We start from the raw sequence: 25755 nt of genomic DNA, 5'->3' as shown, positions 1-25755 counted from the left end.
AAGATTAATGTACGAGATGTTTATGAATAGGTAAAAATAAATCAGTTAACAAAATGGGAATAAAATGATGGAAAGAACAATCTGATTTTCTCTCAGTCTCCTCAGGATATTGGTGACTGCACTTGCTTACTCCTGCTTGAAAGTCAGACTTCTCACAGATTGCTGTTTTCTTGCATTTGCATTACTTTATTCCACCTTAAATAAATAAAAGAGACAAACTCTCCATAGAACATCACACATCTTTGTTGAACACTATCACCATGGCAATGGATGTCACCGTCTGTCACACAGTAGGTACGGAAAGATGGCAATATGTAAACACAGCATTAGCAAGCGCTGCTATTTTTCCAGACAGTGAGAGTTGAGTTAGTTCCTATAGGCTGCTTAACTAGTTAATAAGCAGCAGAACTATAAAATGGAAATGGAAAAAATGGAGATACATTTTTTGGAGAACAACAGTGTAATTTACAATAGATGTGCCACAGCAGGATTAGATTATATTCATGTATACCTTATAATGTGAATATACAGTATAGAAATTCAAAGCCATTATTCACAGTAACATGTTCTTCCTTGTTTTAGAAATGAGAATGCATTGTTTTTTCTTTTAGTTCCTGCATCCTGGGATCATTTAAATACATGTAATTAGCTGGATTTAACTTGTTCTTTACATGTACGTATATAGACTGAGGATTTTATGAGCAGGGCTCTGTTGGAAATGGGTCTTTGGCCTCAGAGGCACTTTCCTTTTTGAAATGAATGAATGAAGCTGAGTAATTCAGCATGAAGCTCCAGCAAACTCTTCATGACTTGATGTCAAGGCTCAGCTATAATAGGACCACACACACACACACACACACACACACACAGGAATGTGGAGCAGCCACTCAAACCCAGTCAGTGCCTTTAAATCAGTTCAGTGCACATTTTTTCTTAATCCATGGTGGTTCTCACGTCAGTGCCCTGACACACAGATAAACAAATGTGAAACACAGTGATTGATGTTAAATCTGGGATGTTTGTAATGCTCTTTGTGTTCTTTGTCATTATTAGCCTTACCATTTGCTAGAAGACACTGTTTGATTGGTTTCTTTTGTGCTTCTGTCCAGGCTACTGGGAGGTGAACGGCTTTGGCCTCTTTGGAATCTATAAGTCGGACTTTGATAAAATCGGTGGCATGAACACAGAGGAGTTTAAAGACAGATGGGGAGGAGAGGATTGGGAGCTGCTGGACAGGTATATTTTGGAGAAATGGAAAGAGAACTGTAGTGAATGTGGAAAAATGGCCTCAAATTAGTGCAGTAATGCAGACAGAAACTATGTAGGCAGCATGATTTGTGGCATCTTGTCACAAGAGACAGCTGTAAAATTATTATTTCAACTATTTGTTAATGAATAATTGCCTTGTAAATAACATGGTAACAACACTGTCTATATCTACTTCTGTTTTAGGGTAACATATGAAATATGTATGTTAATTAAGTACTGCTGCTTGCCAAGGCTCATATATTGTCCCTGTCATATTAAATTTTGATAACTTGGTGGGGTTTACACTATTTGACAACACCAGCCACCTTTTACAAAAATGCTCCAATTATTCCAGTTATTTGGAATAATGTCTTGTTCCATTAAGGTTCATTCAGATTAAAAATGTTTTTCTTCTCCTATAAAATTACCATTCAGGGATATTACATTTTCTCACAGCCTCAGCTGTATGTAAACTGTCATATTCTTTTAGCCAGTGCAAAGCTGTCTCTGCATGCTTGCTTCCTGGCTTTAAACCTAATAGATACACAGCCTCTCCGCTCTGTCCCTCTCAGAATAGCTTTATTGGCATGACTGCAAGTAAAGTACTGACAAAGCACTGTAACAGTGCCTTACACCTCTCTCTCTCTCTCTCTCTCTCTCGCACTCTGTCTCTAGCTCTCTCGCTCTCTCTCTCTCTCTCTCTCTCTCTCTCTCTCTCTCTATCTGTCTCTTCTTATCTCGATCTCTCTTTGTCTCTTTTTCTCTTCTCTTTTTTCTGTCATTCTGTCATGTCTCTCTATCTCAATCTTTCTCTGTATCAATCTTCATAACTCTGTCGTGCTCTCTCTCCTCTCATTTCTCTCAACCTTGATTGTTTTTTCACTGATCTCTCTTACTATCTCAATCTTTCTCTCTCTCTGACTCTGTCATTCTTTCATCTCTTTCTTTTTTCTTTTCTTCCTCTCCTCTATCACAATCTCAATCTTTCTGTCTCTGTCTCTCTGCTATTATTTCATCTTTTTTTATCTCAATGTTGGTCTTGCTCTCTCTCTCTTCCTTTCCTCTCTTTCTACCTCAATATTTCTATCTCCGTCATTTTTCATCTATCTCAATCTATCTCTATTTCGATCTTGATCTCTCTCCCTGTCTCTCTTTTTCTGTCTCCCTTACTCCTCCTCTTAACCTTTTCTCTATCACTCTCTCAACCTTGAGAAATCTCTTATCTCTTTATCTCGGCCTTTCTCTTTTTGCTTTCCTCTCTTTCTCCCACTCATCTTTCTCTCCTCTTTCCCTATTCCTCTAATCGGTTTCACCCCCTCTATCTCAATGTTTCTGTCTCTGTCTTTCTGTCATTCATTCATCTCTCTCTTGGTCTGAAACCTTCTCTCTTTTCCTCTCATCTCCCTCCTTATCTCAATCTTTCTCTTTCTTTCATTTCTTTCCCCCTTCTCTCTTCCTCTTATCTTGGTCTTTCTCTGTCTCTGTCTCTCATCCACCTCTTCTCTCCCTCTCTCTTCAGAGTGTTGCAGAACGGTCTGGAGGTGGAGAGGCTGCGATTGCGGAACTTCTTTCACTACTACCACTCCAAACGGGGGATGTGGAACTCACAGACAAAAAAGAGCCCAAAGGGCTAGAGCTCAGCCTACAAGGAGAAAGAGAGAGACTTCAGATGAACTTGTGGGCTCCCTTCATCAGCCTCCTGCCCCAGTGTGTCTCAAGACTCTTATGAACCATGCAGGAGAGACACAGTGCTAGCCTGGCTAGCTTTCTGCCCACACATCAAGCCAACAACACTCACAGGAGTAAAAGTGACTCTTCTTCTTTTCCCATGTAGTGAGTGTGCCCTTGTGTGCGTGCGTGTGTGTGTGTTTTTGTTTGTGTGTGTTTTTGTTTGTGTGTGTGTGTGTGTGAGAGAGAGTGAGAGAGAGAGAGAGAGAGAGAGAGAGAGAGAGATTCTCTGTTTGTTAGAAGAGGATTTCTTTTTTTTATACTTGAGATAACCAAGCCTGGAGATTTATACTGAAACGAGCTGCATTGACAGTTCAGTCTGTCTGTGTTAGTGTCAGGGCGCTGGCACAGTGAGACAAGTAATGCATTCAGTTTACTTTGTTCAGGTGTTTACATCATTTACACATGAATGAAATGTATCAACGCAGTGTTGTCCTTCAGTTCACACACTTTTGCCAATAGTTGTGTGGCTGTCGTGTATTTTATTCATGTGGAAATGAGGTTTTCATTTACAGAAGTAAATTCATTGCATTTTTTTTTCAGTGCAGAGCTTAAAGATGTCAAATGGAAATTACAAAAGGGATATTATAATGAGTTGCTTAATGTGTGCCTCATAATGATGTTAATATGAAGGTAACTGTGTAGAAGCTTAACTGTTTGGGTATGTCAGTATGTAGGTACGTCCTCTGTGGGTGTAAGAGGTTTTTTTGTAATATTACTACAGCACTGATTCCTGTTGAAGTGCAAGCAGGTAATTGTATGTATTCCTTGACTTGTATAATCCGTCCTATTTCTTGCCATCTCCAGCAGAGGGCGACTAAAGCTGATGAAAATGCACTAGTGTTGGGTGGCAGCCTGCTTTTCCTGTATACACTGAACAGCCTGCTGGTTTTTCATTAGAGATCCTGTTGATAGTCAAACTGCTGACCCTCATGCTCCTGGACACAGTTGGACATGGGAACTGCTGAGAAACAGATTGAACTTTTCTCTTCTGTTTGTCTGTCTGTATATTTGTTTTGTTGTACGTATTTCAGGCTACTTATTAGGGGTGGGTGATATGATGACATAATATAATTATCACTGTGTTTGTGGGCTTTGACAATAACCCACTGCATGTTTCACTGAAAATAGGTTCAGAAGAGGCTCCAAAGTGGTATAGTTGTCTGAAGTTTTGCTCTATTATGAGAAGATTGTGAGTTTGAACCTTGGTAATGTCAAGACCCCAAAATATAACCAGCTATGCTTAATTGGTGCTATGCTGGAATGGCAGAACATCGTGTGTCCAGAAATATCCAGACATCCCTTCTAGTTGTTGAATTTAGCTACTTGCACTCATTGCTGACCCAATTGCGCACACATGGGTTGTACCATTTCCATAGGAAAGCATTGTCAATAAAGTGGGTTGCTCTAGAGCAGCCAAAAGTACCCTAAGGTCACCATGCTCAATGGCAAGCATCAGCTAGAAAGGTAAAAAGTGCCCCTGGCACTGAGCTGTAGAGCAGTGGGACTGCATTCTCTTTAGCCCCTGTATCAAATACAACACCTGCAGACCGTGACACAGTCCTATTTGATGTTAAGCAAAAATAAAAACACAGCTGGCCTATGGATGTGCTGAGATGTTTTATTATGGCCTTTATAGTGGTTAATATCTATTACTGATGGAGCTCCAATACATTTAGGTTGAGTTGGAGTGACATTTGAAATCCAGAACTAATCATTCAACATCTGTACCTGGTGTTCTTGGCTGAATGCAGTCAGATCTTAACAGCATTCTAACATCTAGTTTAAAGCCTTCCCAGAAGAGTTGAAGTTCTTACTACAGGACCAGGGGGGACAAACTCCATATTAATACCCTTGTTTGGTTACCATGTGTCCACAAACTTTTGGACATGCAGTGTATAAGAAAAAAACAGCATTTTTTACATTACTGTATTTAGTCTTTTCTAATTTCAGAAAAGAAACTTCAGAAAAATGAAATGCCGTATGGATTGTCTGTCATGAAAAGTCTTCACGTGTTGTGATTATTATATTTGTGCCATATTGCCCACCTCTACTATTTATTAAGAGCAGATGGGGTACTGAGTCTAGAGATCTGATTCTCAGATACTTCCAGATGGTTCTAGACTGATTACAAACTTTACTCAATCTGCTTTTTGATCTAAGAGTCATTTTGCATTCATCTGACCCACTGGAGTGCTGATCTAGTATCTTCACATTCTAATATGGATTGAGGGGGCTGATGTCAGGCCAGTCCACTTTATAGGCTCTGTTGTGTGCCAAGCGCTGAGCTTAATCTTGCTCTGAGAGACTGTTTGAGACTCTCTTCTTCGTGCAGTATCCACCTATAGAGACTTTTGCAGTGGGACTACGCTGCTGTCCCCTGTGTGTGCCTTTCTGTTAAGGTGTTTTAATGGGCTGCCTATGGCAAGCCGGGTGTTACATTTTGTCAAGTAATTTACAATGGGAGTCTGCAGAAAGCCTCATATCTGTCATACAGTCAAAGCTGAAGGTTTTATCGCAGGAGCGGGTGTCTGAGATTCATAAGAAAATAAAGGCATCACTGGATTATCTGGCAGCTGCATCCAAAGAGGACCCTGATGCAGTAACTCCAGCGTTTCATGGCCTTTATTTTCAAAACGAGCAGTATTTACACTGACTGGAATGGCTCAGGTGCTATTGATGTATGGAACTGATTTGCATTGGGCGGTTCCATAGTCTACAACTTTTAATGAGAAAAAAGTTCAAACTCTGATTATACGCTGCTGAATTCAATGTGCACGGTGGTTTTGACCACCAGTAAGTTATGCTACATATGTCCACAGCTGTCCAACTCATTTTTAAGGTTACAAAATTCATACAGATCTCTTTGGCCCTTCCCTTTTCCCGAGTCCACCATGCCTGCAGACTCAGAAACCAGAGGAGGAGAGCAAATGAGTATATGACTTTAAACAGGGATCTACATTCCAAAGTAATTTCTGTGAAATTGTTGTGTAGAGAAATTTAAGAATGTATTGTATTATTTTTTATTTTCAGGCTTTTTGGTTATTTTTGGAAAAATAAAGTTTTATGCTGAACTATGCTGAAAATGCTGTTAGTGTTCCTGTATTAAATGGTTTATATATATATATATATATATATATATATATATATATATATAATTGGTATGATGACAGAGGAGTTCACAATGGTGGTGATAGGGCTGTCTGGATCATTTAACTGCATTAAAACAAGTTTTTACACAAAACAATTATGAATATGCTAAGGTAGTACTGAGATTGAAGCATTACCCCCACCAAATTTAATTCTGTATTCAGTAAGTTTCTCTGAAATGTATCATTTCACATTAAATCTCTCTGGATAGAGAATTCCACTTTAAGAGTAATTCATAATCTTCCAGTTCTGTTGTTCTCCATTAGAGGACACTCCACTCAAACATTTCCCATACAGTCCATGTTCCATAAGTATCTAATATCTCTAATCTCTACAGGAGAAAAACTAAGACTTTATTAAGTCCAGCTCTGTGATTTGATCTTTGTAGCTCGATGTGCTCCATTAGATTAGGATTAAAGTTACTGTACAATTCTCTGTTCCTCAGAGGACTTTCTGGAGATGAAAAACAACCCAACCTTTCTGCTCAAGTAGTCAGGATTAGTTGAGACTTCAGATTCAGCCACAGTACATTAGTCACAGATCATTTGACAATCCTGGCTTGTGCTAGTTGCTTCTGTAAACATATTACAGTCAAAGGCAGTCAAGACCCACACAGGAAAAAAAATCTGACTTTAAAAACAAAAATAGAACTAAAAATAGTCAAAAGCCTCTTTGAAACCTGCCCTTTCTCAGTGCCTGTTTCTACATGAATAAGGGAAAATAAGGGACACCATATAACAATAAAAATTGAATTCAAAACTAGTAAGAAGTTGAGTACAGAGTATATTTGACCAGAAAACAAAATAAATACAAATAAAAGAAAAGATTAATAGCAAGACTGTAAATAAATATAATAATGAACTAAAGCAATAAAGAAATCTTTAAATGATTAAAAAACATTTTTCATTGTTATGATTATTTTAAAGAAAAGAATCTGTCCTATAAAATGTTTTTGGTGGAAACTTCCAATTTTATGAGAGAACCTGTCAATACACTCTTAAACAAGATGGTTCTTCTAGGATTCTTTAGTAAAGACAGTGGTTCTATATAGAGCGATGTACCCTGAAAGAACCATGTGCATGATGAAAGGGTTCTTTACATGGTAAAATGGTTCTTTAAATTGATGGAGAATGTGCTATATAAGGTTCTATATAGAAGCATTTAAAAAATTGTTCTATATCGCACCAAAAACATTTCTGCTATTGTTATAAAGCTATTTTACAAAGCTGTCATCATAATAGCAGGACCCCTTTTGGTGCTATATATAGAATCATTTCCAAAAAGGTTCTATATAGAGCTTTATACAGCACCTTCTCCATCAATCTGAAGAACAGTTCCTCCATACAAGAACCCTTTAAGGATGAAAAGGATCTGCATAGAACTCAGGGTTCTATAAAGAATATGAGCTTTCTAATTCCAGTGTTGACCACATTTGTATGATTTCAGTAAACAGTCATGACGAGTATGTGTGGCCTCTATTTCTGCCTGCTGAGAGAACACGCCCCACTCAGCCACACACAATGTGAGCTTTGATGGCTATACGGCAAAATAAAGGTGTTGCCTTGAACTAGCAGATTGCAGTAAATGACAACACTCCTGCATTCCTCACAGACTTCCATGAGCAGATTCTTCCTCCTGAGCCGAGGCTCCAGACACTGAGTGAGTGTGTGCTGAGCTGAGTTTGAGTCAGAACCAAGTGTGACTGTGATCTCATCCTGCACAGGGCAGTTCACCTCCTTCTCCTCCTTGGGGGGATTCACAGAGGATTCAGGTCACTGCCGTCTCACTCTGCTGATATCTAATGAACCTTACTAAAGCACATTGTAATGGTTGGATTGTGCTTTAGCCAGACCCACCCATATTCTCGCTCTCTCGCTCTCTCTCTCTGACTGTGAAGTGAAACAACAAGGCTGGTTAGGACACGTCCTCTCAGCTGTCATACTCTGCTCTGAGCCGGATCATCCACTCTGTAACAGACTCCACTGTGACCAAGTTCTTTAAAACAATTTGTAAAAGTATCAGGACACTAGCATTAAAAAGTTTGGAATCAAGTGTCATTTTGATAATAGTGTATATTGAAATACTATAAGCTTGACACCAGTAGGTATTTTCAGATGTTTCATTTAGTATTTCTTTTATTAAAGGACACATGAATACTGTACTTATTTATATGTATTCATTTCTTACTTCATTGGTTGGAGGTTAGGGATCCAGCCTCGTGACCGGAAGGTTGCCGGTTCGATCCTCAGAGCCGACAGCACATGACTGAGGTGTCCTTGAGCAAGACACCTAACCCCCAACTGCTCCCCAGGCGCTGCGGATTGGGCTGCCCACTGCTCCGGGCAAGTGTGCTCACTGCCCCCTAGTGTGTATGTGGTGTTTCACTGCCCAGATGGGTTAAATGCGGAGGGTCACTTAATCTTATGCTCTGTTCATGGACACATCTAACACACTGCAAGTTGTAGAGCAGCAGCATCAGAATAAAATAACATTTTAAAAAAACATAAGGTAGATAGATATGATGAAGATCATGAAAAGGTGTGTATATATATATATATATATATATATATATATATATATATATATACACACACGATTTTTAAATTAATTTTTGTTTACAGTATATAAACAATTGTCTATACAGGACAAACTTTTTTCACACAAAAGGTTTTTTTTCTTTTCTTTTTGATGAAGTAGCTCTAAACCGTAATGTTTGTTCACCCCTGTAGTGAAAGTATTCAAATGAAGGTAATCAGTGTTAATGACTGCAATCGTCTCTGATTGTAGACACTGAGTTTCTCCTGATCTGATTAGAACCACTAACTTTTGCTGAAATCCACTGAAGGCTGATTGGCTCCCCAGTGACGTAGTAAACCCCCTCCCGTCTCTCTCTCTCTCTCTCTCTCTCTCTCTCTCTCTCTCTCTCGTTCTCTTCACTTCAGAGCAGAGTTTCTCCTGAGAGGAGGCGCGCAGAGCGATGAGCGATACTGTCCGCTTCTGGACGTTCCTTCAGCTCGTACTGGGATTTCTGGACTGAACCTAAACCCGTTGATGGAGAACCGAACTGACACGAACCGAGTTTCAACCGAGTTTCGTCAACTTTCAAGCGACAGTGGCTGAAAGCAGTGCAACATCGTGAAAACCGGCCGCTGTCACCTCGGAGCGAACTTCACGAAGAAGGTGAGCCGCAGTTCACGAGCTTGAGATGGAAACTAGCCAGAAAGCGTCTGTTAGCTAAAACAGCTAAACGCCTATCTCGGAGAAGTGGCTGTTTCCTGTCGCTCAGCGCGATATAAGGCAACTTCAAAGCGTTTTGCGAAATGTCAGGCGAGAAGTGTGACCAGTAAAACCAGCTTGGCCGAAGAGTTTCGCCCGGACTTTTGCCTCAGCGTTTCGGCGGCCAGAATACCAGAGCAAACAGCGATGGCCGGAGGGAGCAGCTCCCACATGAAAACTTTGGAGGATCTGACTTTAGACTCGGGCTACGGCGCCGGAGACTCGTGCAAGTCCCTCAGCCTCTCCTCCTCCTCCAAATCCACCTCGCAGGCCTTCGTGAACGCCCCTCACCGGGGCACCTGGTGGTACTACTCGGGCTCCATGAACAGCCGAAATAACAGCTGGGACACCGTCAACACCGTCCTCCCCGAGGACCCCGAGGACATTTTCTCCAAATGCCCGCGCCTGCCCGAGCTGGAGGAGTTCCCGTGGACCGAAGAGGACGTGGGAAACATCCTGCGCCGCGTCGCGGGCGAGGGCGCTTCATTCTCGCCCGAGGCCGTCCGGAGGCTCTCGGTGCTCCTGCGCCGGGCCCTGGTGCGCATCGCCCGCGAGGCTCAGCGGCTCAGCGTGGCGCACTGCCGCTGCACGCGCTTCGAGGTACAGAGCGCCGTCCGCCTCGTGCTCAGCTGGCCTCTCGCGGACCGCTGCGTGTCGGCCGCTGTGCGCGCCGTGTCCACGCACAGCATGAGCGCCGGAGAGCCGCTGCGCAGGGGCAAGTCGCGCCGCTGCGGCCTCGCGCTGCACGTGGGACGCTTCTTTCGCTGGATGGTGGACACGCGTGTGTCCGTGCGCGTGCACGAACACGCGGCCATCTGTCTGAGCGCGTGCGTGGAGGCGCTCGTGGAGGAGGTGGGCGCGCGCGCGCTGGCAGCGGCTACGGGAGACGGAGCGCCCATTACGGCCGAAGCGCTAGAGGGGGTCGTGAACAACGACGCAGAGCTGTGGGGGGTCCTGCAGCCCTATGAGCATCTCATCTGCGGGAAGAACGCCAACGGTGAGTTTGGGCTTAGTTTCTCAGTTGAGGAGCTCCAGCCAGAGGAGCGGAAACGCCCACCTGGTTTAGGGTTGCACGATATGGACAGAATATCGTGCATTGTGGTTACTGCCATCATTCGTGACTGCAATATAACTTTCAGTAAAGAGGTTAGGTCACATGGGACAGAGTATTAGGGTTTGGAGGATGTGTTAGGTCTGTGTGAGGTCACATGGATCAGTATAATAGTAATGGTTACTGCCATCATTCATGACTGCAATATAACTTTCAGTAAAGAGGTTAGGTCACATGGGACAGAGTGTTAGGTCACATGGGACAGAGTGTTAGGTCACATGGGGTAGTATATAGTTTTATAGTATATAGGTATTATAGGACAGCTTGTTAAGTAGATAGACAGACAGACAGATAGATAGATAGATAGATAGATCACTTTATTAATCAGAGTCAAAGTCGTCTTTTACAGTAGCACAAAGTTCAGTAAAGAGCAAAACATGAGCAAAAGTATTGCCTTGCGCTATTATACAGATGCATGAATAGAAGAAGTAAAGACCCTACATGAGAAAGCTGTTGTTAAATAACTCAGGATGCACCGATTTGGGATTTGTGGTCTGATGCTGGTATACAGTGTTTGTCATATACATGTTTGTCGATGCTGATACATAAACCTATGTATATAAAAGATAGCAGTCAGGTCTACGCAGAAATGGATTTCTGTTTTAATGTCTGAGATCAATTTGAAATAGTCATCAAATAAAATATATACACAGCAAATATAAGCCAGTAACAATATCACAGTGCATCCCTGAAAATGATTTTTATGTATTGATTCTCTTTACAGAATTCCCCTTTGCTTATTCAGGAGAAATACTGTAATAAGCTTCTTTTTAGGCTGAAGAATCTCTTAGACCTTCTGATAGCCCATATAACCTTTTAATTCACTTTGTATTACAAAAACATTAATAAACCCCAGATGCAGCAAATATTAAAGAATGGTCTGCAGTGCTTTTACCAGAATTATTCATATTTGTTGAATGCTTTGATTTATGAAACATCCACAGTATCTAGGATTGGTCTGGAATACTTACTGTACACCTAAAATACAACAATTATAGAGGGCTAATTTGCATTTAACAGTGTTGTGATGATGATTAACAAACAGCATGTTGTGCAGCTCCACCACCGTCACACTGTTTATAAACACACACATGGACATGAGTGTTTTTGCTGTGTTTGTCAGTTGGGTTTAGAGAAATTATACAGCATATTTTAGTCACTGTGACCAGCTCTGAGGGCTGGCTCCAGATTCTGGAAACGTTCCTCAGAGGATCTGTTGCAGTTCAGGTAGCAGTTTGTTCAGTGCACTGATGACAGACCTCTCTCCATGCACACTGTGCAGACTCGCTCAGTTCCAGCTGTAAGTCCATTTTTCCTCTACGCACATCCCTCTCATTGACCGTGTGCCAATGTGCACACAGTAATTAACATGTGTCTGTGGCTTACCAGCATCAGTACAGGCTTTCAGCATGGACTTTCACAGGCACACAATAGTGCTTTGTTTCTATTTTGAGCTGCACAAGCTTAGTTTTGTGCCCAGAGAAAGAAAACAAACAATACCGAGCTTTTGGTGCCGGTGGTGTGTGCGTGTGCAGAGGGGTTTTAGACAATTCTAGTCACAAGTAACAGGGAACCACTGGGACTGCCTCAGAGGTGCTTTTTAGAGGTCATTCTACAGTAACAAATTGAGATGGCATAGAATTGCCAAAGCTAAACTCTGAATACTGTTTGAAAGAATCAGAGAGATTTGTAGTAGTGTTTGTGCAGCAATCCAGCTGAAAGCCCTTTTTGGCTGCAGGCTCTCCATCCCTGACATGTATCTTTCAATGCCTCTTCCTCCCTGGAGTGTCTGCCTGACCAGGCTAGCATGACCACAGTCGCTTCAGGTCAGACTCCAAACACAGAGCAGGGATCAATGTGCTTTTAGCTGGGCAAGGTCAGCAAAGTGCTTTCACATGGACTTTGTGCACACATATCCACACAGATCCACAGACTTTCCATTTTATTCCGTGGTTGTCCAGTTTGTATGGATGCCGGCACTTTGAAAAAGTAATAAAAATAAGCTTTTTCATAGGTATATTTCAGAATGACAAGTTTCTGTGCGTCTTAGGTTTATTAAACAAGTTCTTTTTGTTATGAGGTATTACATGATAACAATGCCATAATAAGTGATTATTTTGATAGTCTTATTATCATGAGGTAGTTATGAAATACAGTTTTTAAAATGCTGCGTAATTATAATGATATTCTAAGTCATAATAACAGGGTAGTATCACTTTTGAGAAAATTGAGATATTAAGTCAATTATGAGATGAACTCATTATTATGAGATGCAAAGTCATTTATAAGATATTAATCCATTAATAAGAAATACAATGTCAGTAATGATATATTATCTAAGCATTATAGTCAGAATAGCCAACTTGGTCATAATTATGGTATACAATTTCATGAGAAACTTTATGATTATGAAAAACATTCTTTTATTGTGATCTCTTCCATAATTTTGCTCAAATTTCTCTATAAAGTGCAAGCGAAATTTGTGGGAAGCAGTATTTTAGTGCATCACTGAGTGTGTTTATATGCACTTAACATTTGCACTTAATATATTCCAGTAATTGCTGAAAAATCTGATTTTGTCAGTAATCAGATCAAGGTGTTTACATGCACATTCATTCTCTTGAAATGGGGAATATTAACTTTTACATTGATCTATGTGGTTCTGTCACTTACAGAAATGACTCAGAAGCTGTCATGACCTGCATGGGTTTGACCAAGGACACTCCTTTGAGATTTTCTTTTATTATATGTTGTGTCGTGACAATCACTTCTGCTTCCATCCTTCTATACTTTTTATTTTGGAATGTTCACAAAGTGATAAAAGCTTTTTTCTCGCTGATGAAGCACTGCCCTCTGTTCTTCATTTTCAACTCATTATAAAAGCGCCTCTCTCATGTATCAAGCAGCACCGCATCTGGAAGTGTTTAAGACAGAACTAACTTCTCTGACTCCAGTCATGGTGTCCCCCCGCCCCCTCACCAGCCCTGCCTCTTTTCTATTTACTTAAGCTGTTCTTTTCCTGTAGGGCTTTGCATCAATACATAGCATTAACAAGGGTTCCCATGTACCAGCCTGCTCCATTTAAATCCTGCAGATAAATGCTGCACAGCTGAGATATAGAATCAGTCTCTCTCTCACTCTCTCGCTCTCTGTCTCTCTGTCTCTCAATCTCTTTGTATCTCTTTGTCTCTCTCTCTCTTTAGGCTAATTATTGTTAATATTCATGTTGCATTCAAGAGAGCAAAATGTATATATTGATCGTTGCAAACATTAAGTATTTATTAGAAGTGAAGAATAACAAACGTCTGCCGCCAGTTCCCTCGCTGCTGAAAGTTTGTGAACTGAAAGCAGGACTGGAGGAGGTGAACTCTGTCTCTCTTCATCTGTGGCAATCATTTGAAGGCAAGGCATGTGGATGTCTGGCAGTTCTGTAGCTCACTGCCCTGGCTGATGGAAAAATCCAGACACTAAAAATGTCTTTCCAGGCCCAGCTTATTATTGAAAATGGCTATGTGAAATAGAAACCCTGTGCACTTGTGTCTTGGACATAGGGTAGAATTTTTTATATAGCTGTGGATCTGAAATGGCAGGGACAATGAAAGCACCATCTTGCACGGTCAGTGGCACTGTTTACACATTTCCTGTCCAAGCCAATGTCCCAGCTGTGTAAGCAGCACAGGCCACTAATGGCCATGGAGCTAAAAACATGCCTGGGCATGATAGCTGCTTATTATATTAGAGTCTATATGACGTGACGGCTCGTTCCTTTAGTATCTGGGATGCCCCTAAATGCGCTGTGCCTGGTGTAAAAGCATGGCATTTTGTTCATGGTGCTTTTGTGCTGTCTTATCTCCCTGGTCTCCTCCCATTTGATAACAATGTGCTGAGTCATTGTATTCCATATTGACAAGGACCGGACTTCGTCTCCAGAGTCTGCGTAGATGCACAGAGCAGTATGTCTCCATCCCCTCTTTGAAGTAGAACAGGACAAAAACAAACAGGCAAGACATGGAAATGTAACATATGTCAAAAACAACCAGAGAAGTTACTGCTTATTTATTTATTTTTATATGCATTTTTGTTTATTTTCATCTGTTGTGATGGCGGTACCTAAAGTAATGCAAGAGGTAATATGAACTTGTTTGACACTTAGAGGCAGGTGGAATCCTGAGACTTCAAGTGAAATAGTCCACAGCCTATGGAAGGACTAGGTGGACTGTATAATAGTTAGAGGAAGTCCAGCTGCCTGAAGCCTGCCTGCACGTGGCATCTGCGCTTGGCTCTAATGCCACCTCTCTGGTCCAGCTCCTTAGGCTTTTTTCATATCCTGGCACTCAGTGTGTCACCATGACAACTCAGATCCCAGACAGGAAATCAAAGCCAGTGTGGGAAGATGGCCAACAATGACACACAAGTTTGAATTCGACGCGAACTGTAGCTCAGAGAAAAGGCTATCTGTCCTCCTTTTTTTCTCTCATGGAAAGTAAGGGAACAGGAAAAAGATGGTGATGGAGAAATAATTGGGCCTCTCGATGCATAGAGTTTGCATCCCAGCTCAGGTTTCATGTGAGTGGACATGCAGAAGGAGGAGAAAGAGACTCTGTTCAGCTCACATATGAGCCAGGTAGAGGCTTCTCACCACATTACTTGGAATAATGCTGCAAATTCTCTGGAGGAATATCATGGGTATATGAAGATGTTAATATGTTATATAAGTCTTTCCGAAACCTTGCTCACTGATTGCACCATGTTGATTACAGCTTAGGCTAATTTCCAACATCCAAGGGTTTTGTAATTACAGTAATAATGCCTTGGTTTAAAATCCTGTTTTGGCATATGGGATGTTAAACTGATTCCTTTTCATTTGTTTTTTTAATAACTTTTTCTTTTTTGCCCAAGGTTGAATTGCCTGGGATTAGACTAATTATCTGTAATTAACAAGACTAAGATTTGTCTAACTGCCCAGAATGATGTCATCTGATTTACAGAGCATGCTGAAAATATTTTGAGCATAAACATATGGCCATGCATGTGGTATTTCTGGGAGCCCACAATTTCATTATTGTCAGATCCATAGAACTCTTTAGAAATGTTAAAGTCGGAATGATTTTAATAATGTCTTCCAGCAGTTTCATCCATGATTTGCGTATTTACATGAGTGACATTTAATTCTTCTAACACCTCTGTTTCCTTCTGTGCTTTGTTGGATAGTGTAATTGATAATTGCCATGACCCATCATAACATTTCCTGTCTGCTCTTGTGCTGAAATGAGGTGAAACATGACACAGATTAATTACTGCCTTCAATAAGCAGGCATTTGCAACAGAAGCATTGTAATGTTTAATTGCTTGAAATGAGAAGCGCCAGCACACAAAGCAGCGGTAGGTTGACTAGCAGTGTAATTGCCTCTTGATGTCTTTTTTCTGACACAGTGGAACAGAGTTCATCTGAACTGAATTAGACTGTTAAGTCTCTTTTTAAAAAAGGTTAACACCAATCACTGAGATTCCCCCTGCTCTAAGGTCATGCATAGTGCATCACGTAATTTTTCCTGAAAGTTAATAGATTTCTTTGAAAAATATTTCTGAATAAGGGCTCTTTATAATTCCAGCTCTAAAATTCTGTTGGTTAGTTGGGAGACTTGAATACACTAGAACTGTGGAATAGCAGAAAACGCAATCTAAATACGTAGTGCTGTTTATGGCTCCAAAACCCACAAATGTATGAGGCATCAAACCCTTGTGCCCAAACCCGTTTAAAAAGGAGCCCATTTGCTTTTATGATGGTCAGCATCTTGGAGAAAAATGAATCTGAATGAAAGTTTAATGAAGTCAGAAGCACATAAGTACACAGGCAGTAGAGGCCGTTTTACTAATGGGAGGCTCTCCATTTGTTTCTCTGAAATAGCATACTCAAAGTCGTGTTGTCTATTTATTGCCCTCAAAAGAAATGCCAGTTGAGAGAGCCAAATAGCCCAGAGCCTTGCCTCAAACCGCACAAGCTACAGCATTCCCAAGTCATGTTCAGTTTTAGCTGTGATGGAGATGTCGACAGCAAGAGCTCTAGGATCTCTTATGTATTTACCATGGAACTATCAGTCATTGGACAAAGGTCTGAGATTAATGAGTTCACAGGAGCTCAACACCAAATGGGAGAGGCAGCTGTCAGTATGTTTTTTTTTGTTCGTTAAGTGTCATTATATTAATTCAGTTTCTTTAGAATTTATTATCATTCGCATTACATCAGGACAGTCTTCATATTTGACTGTGGAGCATTAGAAAAGAATGAAATGCTCACTTTCATGTGAGAAAGTGCCTCTGAGTTCAGGCAGAGTACTTGAAAAAATGTCAGCATTTGGGATTCTGCCTTTTTTTCTCTTTGTGGAAAAGTTGCCGAAGAAGGATGGACAAGTGAACCAGCTCCAATCTTAAACAGACCATAAAATATGGATATTTTAATAAATAAATTTACTGTGAGAAATCTCGTAGTAGTAGAAATTCTCCCTGCACATTAAAGCCATGAGAGCTGGTGGGAAATGCAGGCAGTGCCTCTGCAGGGTTGTTTTGTGAGAGTTTTTAAGACAAGTTTCCCACCTGAAAATAAAACCTGAACTACGTTACATACCCAAGTGCGACTCATTTAACTTTCTGCTCCTTTTTTCCGCTTTTGTGCTGGCAGCCTTGCGTTCCCACATTCTGTTGCTTTGATGTGGAAGACTGAAAGTGATCTGCCAGCTTTGCATTGGAAGAGTTTAGACATGTTTTGTCTGCTATCAGTGAAGATGAGCTGGGTGTTCTAGAACTTGCTTTTTGCTGGACTGGAAGCACAGGGTTCGATAGACTTGACTTTTTGGAATAAAATGAAACCAGTGTAGCAGGTTTTTACTTATATCATGGAAACCACAATTTCCTCTTTTTTATTTAATTTTTTTTTGTTTTAATAAAAGCATTTGATATTTCTTAATGCACCCCTGTGTAAGCCAACCTACAACAGGTTAGCCAACCAGTTAGTTAGAAGAAGCCTGATATGCTTTTTCAGTGAGCCGCAAAACAGGGCAGCTGTTCATTTACACATGCCAGTTTTCAAGGCACAAAATCCGCCTATGTAATTATAAGAGAGGTTCAAAATGTAAAATGAATTACTGCTGTTTTTTAATGCATAAATCCACACCCTGTACTTTTATACTTTTTCTTCTTTTCTACAACTGAACCTTCCATTAACCCACACCCTGCCCCCGATGAGAGTCAGCAGAAATGACTAAATGAGCTTCAGCCTTCAGCCTACAGATGACCCCTGAACCTTTAGAGCGTGCAGTTGTGCTATAAGATAGACACAGAGATTCAGACATCTGTCCCCCATTTAGACTTAACTACCTTTCTCATAATTGTGTAGAATCACATTCACGTTTAAAAACAACGCACACCTGTTGTTAAGTGGTGTTTTGTGTACAGGCTCATGGGGCCTGCAGGGTAGATAACTGTCTAAGAGTAGCTCCTCTGAGGCTGGACAACGGCCACCAATTATTAGGAGTACTAAAGACGGAATGTACATGTGGCGAGGACATGTGCTTTGTATAAACATGACCCGAACGCAAATTCAGAAAGCTCAGACACAAGCCTTCTGGCCTGCGTCTACGTTGTATGTGTGTGTGTGTGTGTGTGTGTGTGTGTATATGTATGTATATGTATATATATTTATATATATATATATATATATATATATATATATATATATATATATATATATATATATAATGTTTGTGTTTGTGTAGAGAGAGATATTATATTTATGCTGGCAAACATTTCTCTTATTTGCACAGAACAACTTAAGGCTTTCAGTTCACTTTTCTCTCTGTCCTGAACTGCTGAAACAGACCTAATTTGACAGTGCACAAGTCATTTGTGTCTTATGTGTGGATTGCTTTGTTCTCAGCCTGAGGGCTCAGCCCCTCTTTGTTTCACTGCTAATTAGCCAAGGGTGCTGGGACAGAAGAGTGTGATTGGACACTGCTGTCCTCGGTGAGTAGAACAAGCCGTCTTTGTGGATGGAGCTATTTGATAGCTGTTACATCTGCCCCATCCTTCGCTGCGCAATATGGGACATCTGCAAGTGAAGTTCAGAAAAGAGACAAAGCCACCGTTATGGTCCCTCCTTCTTTATCTCTGTGCTCTTAAAGAAAAACAAAGCTTCTACTTAGTCACTGAAGCTAATTGTGATTTGGTCAGTTATATTCACACTGCACTGTGTGTGATACAGCATTTTGTTATGAGGCTTGGTTTGGCAGAGGGAGAGGGGAGAAGGAAAGAGGAAGTATTCCAGACACTAGTCAAACGTAATAGGGTAAAAGAAAAGAGCTCAAGCTTATTACCGCTTTATTTTTCCACAGTGAGTCACAGAAATTCTGTGGTGTTCCATACATGTTAACATAAACAGCATAATCTGTAGTTTAAATAGAGTTTAGGCTGCAGATTAAGATGATGTTTTAAGCCGATAATTTTATTGACACTGCTGTGTGAAGCTCATTTATTTATTTAATTTCAAGTCAAAACTGCTATAAATACATTATTCATTATTCAGGAGATATTTTTGAAGATATTGTGTATAAAATGACCCACTTGCACAAGGAAAGGGAAAAACCAAAGGAAAATGGGTGATAAAACTTTCCAAAACAGGAGTTTTGTATTAAAAGTGAAGGAGAAAATGGGACACAATCATGCAAAGCTTTTACCATCAGAGATAAAGGAGAGGGGAAAACCAAGCTCCACATTTGCTTCATTTCTGAAAAAATGAAAAACAGGTGTTTCTACCCTTTTTTCACTGTGAGGAGACAACACTGTGGGTTAGTGATATACCTAACGTTACTGAGATACCTACCAACTTCTAAGACTGAACTTTTGAAATGTGGAAAATTCCCTGCAGATTTGTTTGAATAACTGAAAGCAAGTGTGAAAGAATGTGAATTGTGATAAAGGCAAAGGGTAGACACACTAAATACTAAAGAATTTGATGTTATATTTAGTTGTTGAGACTTCCCCTGATGCTAAAAAGCATAAGCTTGTACTTAATGGCTGTTTTGATTGGAAACAAATGAAAAATGGTCTCTGACATTTGCACAGTGCTGCAGTTATATACTTTTGGTTCCTTGAATGCAAAACACTGATTTATTACAGTGTGATTTTATTTAGTCTTGTTTTCTCCCTTGATGTTAGGCCCACTATTTAGCAACAAGTGACCTCTTTATTCATTATCATTCACAGAGCAGTTTAATAGGAAAGCACTGTGGCACTAGAGTGTTTAACAAGTACACTTCAGAGGAATAGTTTCAGCAGGTATGTAAATATACACCAGCACCTTCACTATAAAAGCATCACTTCATAAATAACACCCTCTTAGGCAAGACCACACCAGAGGCCCATGGCCACCTGAACACAAGAAACATGAAGCAGCATTCAGATTGATTTACCAGGACCTAGTTTGACAGTTGATTGACACAGTACAGCATTTACTCCATAAAATGTCTGTAGTGGTGATGAAGTGTGGCAAGACTTTGCTGCAAAGTCAACAAAGTCACACTTAGCGATCAGTTCTACAATGGAAACAGTTGCATTAGCATTCACTTCTGACCGCTGCTTAGATCTGTGTGACTCTTTGCTACTGCAGGTGTTATATATATTGCAATTTTCTGTGCACATTATTGTGATCTCAGTTCTCTGCAATGTGCATTAACCCTCTCTCGCACACACAAAAACAGTAGTTAGGTCTTAGGTCTTTTCCGTTAAGCGTTTCTCATCCTGGTTAAACTCTGTGGGACGGTGCTGTGGTGCCAAGCCTCAGCCTCAGCACATACATGTCTTGAAATGCCATCATCTCAGACAGAAGGCCATAACAGCTGGAAGTTAAAGGCCTATGCAGGCTCTCTCTATTGGGGTCAACTACAAGGCCTAAACTCATTTTCAGTGGTTACTTATTTTTTGGTTTGTTTTAGTAGTCTCCTCTTTTTCCCCTTCACAGAAATGAATCCCACTTTTTACTGGGTGTGGACTGCTTCCACTGCTGTGAATGGAGATGTGTAACAGTCTTAATATTGGCTTAATATGTTGGCAACTTTGAAACCCATTTTTTGGAAAATCTTAGTGATAGGTGGACCATTCAGAATATGTGAAGAGAGAGAGAGCTCTGAAACTCTTCAACACCTTCCACATATGGTGGTCAGTCAGAGCACCCACTCGTTCTTTGGCAGTGGCAGCAACAGTTCAGTCATTGCGATCCGGCTGCCTGCACTCTGAGTTAGCAGATTAAAAGTGATGAGTGCAGCAGTTTGCAGCCATTCCAAACCAGGGCAGCCCATCCAGGCTCTTCTCCTCTGGCCTAGAGCTCACATCCAAATCTTTCCCTTGTGAGTGTAACAGAGTTAGTGGTTGATGGAGTGACCACAAAGAACTTGTAACATTGAGCTGAGACTTGTGAGAAAACAGAGGAAGGGTTTTAGAGGCATTTTCAGAATGAAGGCAAAGGAAGCAATAATTCAAGACATTGAAAAGATGAAATGTGTTGTTTTCCTCTGCAGCCTATGCTACCATTATCTCTATTAGCAGTGTACTAGTGTGGATAATCCTGACACATTCGCAGATTTAAAGCCAGACAGTCACTTCTTTCATGTGACTAAACTGGCAGTTAGCTGACAAGTCTGTCAGAATCACTTTCTCTTCCCAAAATGGCAGTGAGAGAAAACCAATTATCGCCTCCCTGCTTTCCAAACTCCTCTGAGGAAAGCAGGAACCACATGGGAGGAGGAAACCTGCTCATACTTCTGGCCCACCTCATTATCACAATATCCTGCATTTGCTAAATGTAGTTGCTTCTGGCTGTAAACTAAAGTCGGCTTCCCTCACGCAAATGCTAAACTTGATCATTATGAGTAAGAGAATCATTATGAGTGTAAAAAGTGCAACTTTTAGAGTCCCCTGTCATTGTGGTATCCTGCTATTTCACAGTTTAAGCCTCCACAGAGCATGAATGTACATGAGCAGCCAGAGGAGCACACATGGTTATGTAGGGAAGGTGCTAGACATCCCAAGAGATTCCTCTGCTGTTTGGATCTCAGTAGGCACAAGGCTCTGCTCATGAGTCTGTGTAGGAGTCTGCTGTTTATTTAAGAGCAGTGGGTCCAGGACTAATGGGCAGGTGTCTGAGCTAGCTGTGCTCTTAGCACTCTGACAGGCCATGGAGGAGAAGGGGAATGAAGACAGATTTGACCCTGAGAGTTAGTTGAGTGCACAGAAGCCAACAGTGAGGATAATAGATGGATGTCCACCTCTGACCCTTTTTTAGGCTTGTTTGGGTGGTGGGTCTTCCGGCCCAGGAAGAGTGGGTTTGCTTTGTGGCCAGGAAATTTATTTTTCTCTTTTCTGTTCATAAAAAATGATAGCTAAGTAGCCGTCTCTGTAGAGCATGTTCTAGCTTGGTAAACAGTCTAGCAATCGTTCAGCCATTATTTAGTCATTATTGTATGTCTGTGTCTGGAAAAAGTCAAGCAAAATGCATTGACCTTTTTTTCACCTTGAGTTGGTCAGGAAACGCCTAGAACGTGGTCAACTTTTCTTGAGAAACGTCTAAAGGTCTCAAGCAGGCTTTGGCACTGACTTGAGACCTGCTTTTAGGGTTTTGTGGGGAGGGCAGATGGAGAGATTTTTAGGAGAAGCAGCAAGCAGTACCTCCCCATTGCCTTGCCTTTTTTCTGTTATTTCCATCTGGCCTACACGTCTGAATGGGGTTCCTGTGGGTGGTCCCAGGGGCCCATGAGCCAGTGCCTTCCTGTTGCCTTCAGGCCTGCTGCTCGCTGTCCTTTCGTGATGTACTGTACCTTAGGGGTGAAGGGGGATGGTGTGTTGATGAATAAATGAAAGAGTAGATAAAGAGGGAAGGATTGCCCATTGTCCGGTGATCAGTAGTCCCTTTTGATGTCTCATCCACATTTCTGATCCTTTTTTCCATGTCACTAATCAGTCTCCACCATCAAACCAATCTGGAGGAGCAGCAGTCCAGGGCTCTCCAGAGAGCACAGAAGAGTTTCCGTTCTGGCACTGTATCCCTGAAGGGGTGTGGTCGCACGCTGGTATTTGCACGAGTGGTGCTGAGTGTTTACACTAGCATGTTTGTTGAGCTGAGAGGGGGTGAGGATGGGTCTGTGCTGTTCACATTGCTGCCTGTTTAAGGATGTCTTACTGCTAAAGAAACAGTTCCAGGGCACCTGTACTCACAGCAGCTGGGACCATGGGGGAGGATGAAGAATGACACTGTGACGTAAAACAATGTTTAGAACCGATTGTTGAGCTGCAGAATTCTGGGACAGGTGTCTCCTGGAGAGAAAGAGGCACAAACAGGCAGTTATGGGCCTGGGTAAATGTTTGTATGGCCCTCTTTCCTTCCTAAAACAGGAATAGAAACAGAAGCAGCAGGCTGTCCTCACTTTTCAGACATGCCCTCCTGATTATTGATGAACGAGACATTCGAACAATGTTTGTCCTGGAAAACAGAGGGCCCACCTGTAGAGATGCACTATAGAGATTCAAGAAGGGTGCCAGATTGGCATTAGCATTCAGGTTAAACCAAATTTGTTCTGTTTTACAGTTCACATACAAAGGAAAGCTAGGGAGGAAAGGATTTGTGTCCAGGATGGTGGACATAAAACGTGGATTCACAAAACTCAATACAAAACGGTTCATATGTGCAATAATAACAAATGTGTGTGCAATAACTCAGAGGGACACTAACTTAATTTAAATAATTTAAATAATTGTAACTGCTTTATACCTGATGTTTCATATTACTAGCACAATCACCGCCACCTTACTATATTCTTAAGTACTTAAATCTGGTGTACATACTGTAAATTCTTAAAATTAAATTATTAGTAAAGTGTTTATTTTTACATAAATGGCTGCAACTGTAACAACTGCAATTTCCCCCTGGGATCAATAAAGGAATCTGAATCTAAATCTGAATAATTGAAAATCTTTTATCCTTCATCCTGATTGTTAATTGGTGACGTTCAGATTGTCTTTTTATTTCCAAAATGAATGAAAATAAGAAGGAAATTATTAATATCCTTGTTAGTGCCCGACCTATATGAAATTGTGTGACTGATACCAATGCCAGTAGAAAAAAAAAATGATATCAGATTATAAATGAATAACTTCAATTGTTTAAGTTGCAGTGAATTGTTAAGTATGACTGAGACTTACAGTTCTCAGCTGTAACGTTACTTAAATTCAAAGGAGAAACTTAAGAACACAAATATTGTTGTGCTGGGTTGGCATTTCCAAGAATTCATGACATGTTTGTTAAATACTGTTAATTATTTTTCATTGGTTCTCTTCATAGAGGGGTGCTTGTGTTATATGATACCAGGGCTGAGCGATATAGGAAAATATCTGATTGCGTTTTTTTTGTCTAATTTTGTGATTGCGATTCAGATGTGATTTGTCTATAATGCACGCATTTTTCCAGACATGAGGCTTGAATGCTGAATGCAGTGTGCAAGACTGATGGTTAACAAGCTGAACGTTTACTCAGGTTACATTTTTCCACTGAAAGCTTAAGACACTGTTGAATGATGTAGGATATAATTAAATCGCAGCTCTTGTGTTTTGAAAACTGCACTCTTTTAAATTGCAGTTTAGATAAAAAAAATATTTACCTTTCACCCCTAATTATCAGCCAGCTGATATATAGGTCAGACCCTGAACTTTGTGTACGAATGTCAGAAATTTAGAGAAAAGAAATTCATGAAACAGTCAATTCCCTGTTTAGGGCCTAGTGCTAAATTCATTTCTGGTAAGGCTCACTGGGGAAAGAAACAATGCAGTCCGAGTGAATGAAAAGTGGGGGTGTCCTGCCACAAAGGTGCTTTGTTCCTGTGTAAGCCCTGGGGTCCCTGCTTCCTGCTGATGGCTGCAGTGGTTTAAGAGAGAGTGTGTCTCATGAAGGTGTGAAGGTTAGAGGTTATAGAACAGGGGGTTAGGAATTTTTCACATCTGTACGCCTCGGTCCTTTCAGGACTTGAAATCATGTTACACCCTCTCACTGCTGAGTAAGTTTGTGTTTTTGAGATTTACTTTCTTTCTTTTTAAGGAAAACACCTCATTATTGTCTTGTAACCTGTACAAGTTAATGGTTGAAACCCCACACAACAATTTTTCTCTTTGTTCATGCAGTCATTTCACTGATGAATAAATTAGGGGTTTATTTAAGTGAATTTTAAGGGAAACCTTATGTCCTCCAGGTAAAAGCATGCATAAGATTCAAGAAACTCATGTGGAGCAAGGAAAGAGCTTTGTAATTACAGGCAGTATATTAGACACAGAATAATTGTCCTGAATATCACTGATTCTCTGCCAGGAAAGTGAGGTTTGGGCCTTTGCCTGCTGTGAACCAGGTTTCCACTATAAAATCAAGGATGGCCACTCCAGCATTTATATGGAGTTAGAAAGCCATGCCGTAACAATTGCTTCTTGATGTCTGTATGACCAGCTCAGCTCAGTTCAGTGTTGTCATTTTGTCTTTTAGCAATGATATTACAGCAAGGCGAAACTGCTTTTTTCCTTTTGATCAAACTAAGAGCATGTACTCAAAGCATAGCCATTGTGTGATGTTGTTCATTGATTCAACTTATTGTCTATTGGTAAAGATTGCTCTGTTTAAGATTTGGAATGTTAATCATGAGAAAACTGCTTAAGACAGAAGGAGCCTTTGTTGATATGCTGAATCTGACCATCTATACTCATTTCCTCAGAGAGAGAGAGTGAGAGAGTCTGAGAGAGAGAGAGAGAGAGAGAGAGACAGAGAGGCAGAGAATGAGAGAGAGAGAGAGAGAGAAGAGGCCAATGGGGGTTGAGAAACGGAAAAAGTCAAGTGTTTCTCTTAATTTGAGGCCAAGTAGGTTATTTCTCATTTACCTGTACCTGTGGCCTTGAGTGCTTTGTTATGAGATTTTTCCATTGTGTAAATGGAGACTGACCTTTTGAGCTCAGTGGAAGAGACTGTGGTAGACTGTAAATAGGCTTTTAGGCTTTTAGTCTTGTAGGCTTTTGAGTGGTGCGACTGACTGAGAGGACTGTGTATTATCAATAAGATAGAACCAAAACCAAAGAATGCTTAGATTGGATGGAAATATATCCGTTTTTCTAAAGATACTGTTGTCTTGTCGGCTCCACGTTGGGTAGCTGGCTAACAGGATTGT

At 40.8% G+C, this 25755-nt stretch overlaps 2 protein-coding genes across 3 annotated transcripts in view; both read left to right on the top strand.

Moving 5' to 3' along the window:
- The window catches only part of b4galnt4a (beta-1,4-N-acetyl-galactosaminyl transferase 4a), a 213299-nt gene extending 207332 nt beyond the window's left edge, over nucleotides 1–5967 (top strand). The window contains exons 19-20 of the mRNA XM_017717516.2: nucleotides 1110–1236; nucleotides 2768–5967. Of these exons, the coding sequence (XP_017573005.2) occupies nucleotides 1110–1236; nucleotides 2768–2882 (242 nt within the window). The 3' untranslated portion in view covers nucleotides 2883–5967. The remainder of the gene's footprint in view (nucleotides 1–1109; nucleotides 1237–2767) is intronic.
- Nucleotides 5968–8859: 2892 nt separating this feature from the next.
- Nucleotides 8860–25755, top strand: part of abtb2b (ankyrin repeat and BTB (POZ) domain containing 2b) — a 44660-nt gene continuing 27764 nt past the window's right edge. The window contains exon 1 of one of the 2 annotated variants that reach the window (XM_037542511.1): nucleotides 8860–10399. In XM_037542511.1, the coding sequence (XP_037398408.1) occupies nucleotides 9550–10399 (850 nt within the window). In that variant the 5' untranslated portion in view covers nucleotides 8860–9549. The remainder of the gene's footprint in view (nucleotides 10400–25755) is intronic. The other variant, XM_017717513.2, reaches the window with a different exon arrangement.

This window comes from Pygocentrus nattereri, chromosome 11 (genome assembly GCF_015220715.1).
Source record: "Pygocentrus nattereri isolate fPygNat1 chromosome 11, fPygNat1.pri, whole genome shotgun sequence".
Classification (NCBI taxonomy): Eukaryota; Metazoa; Chordata; class Actinopteri; order Characiformes; family Serrasalmidae; genus Pygocentrus; species Pygocentrus nattereri.
This window is presented reverse-complemented; position numbering and strand designations above follow the sequence as displayed.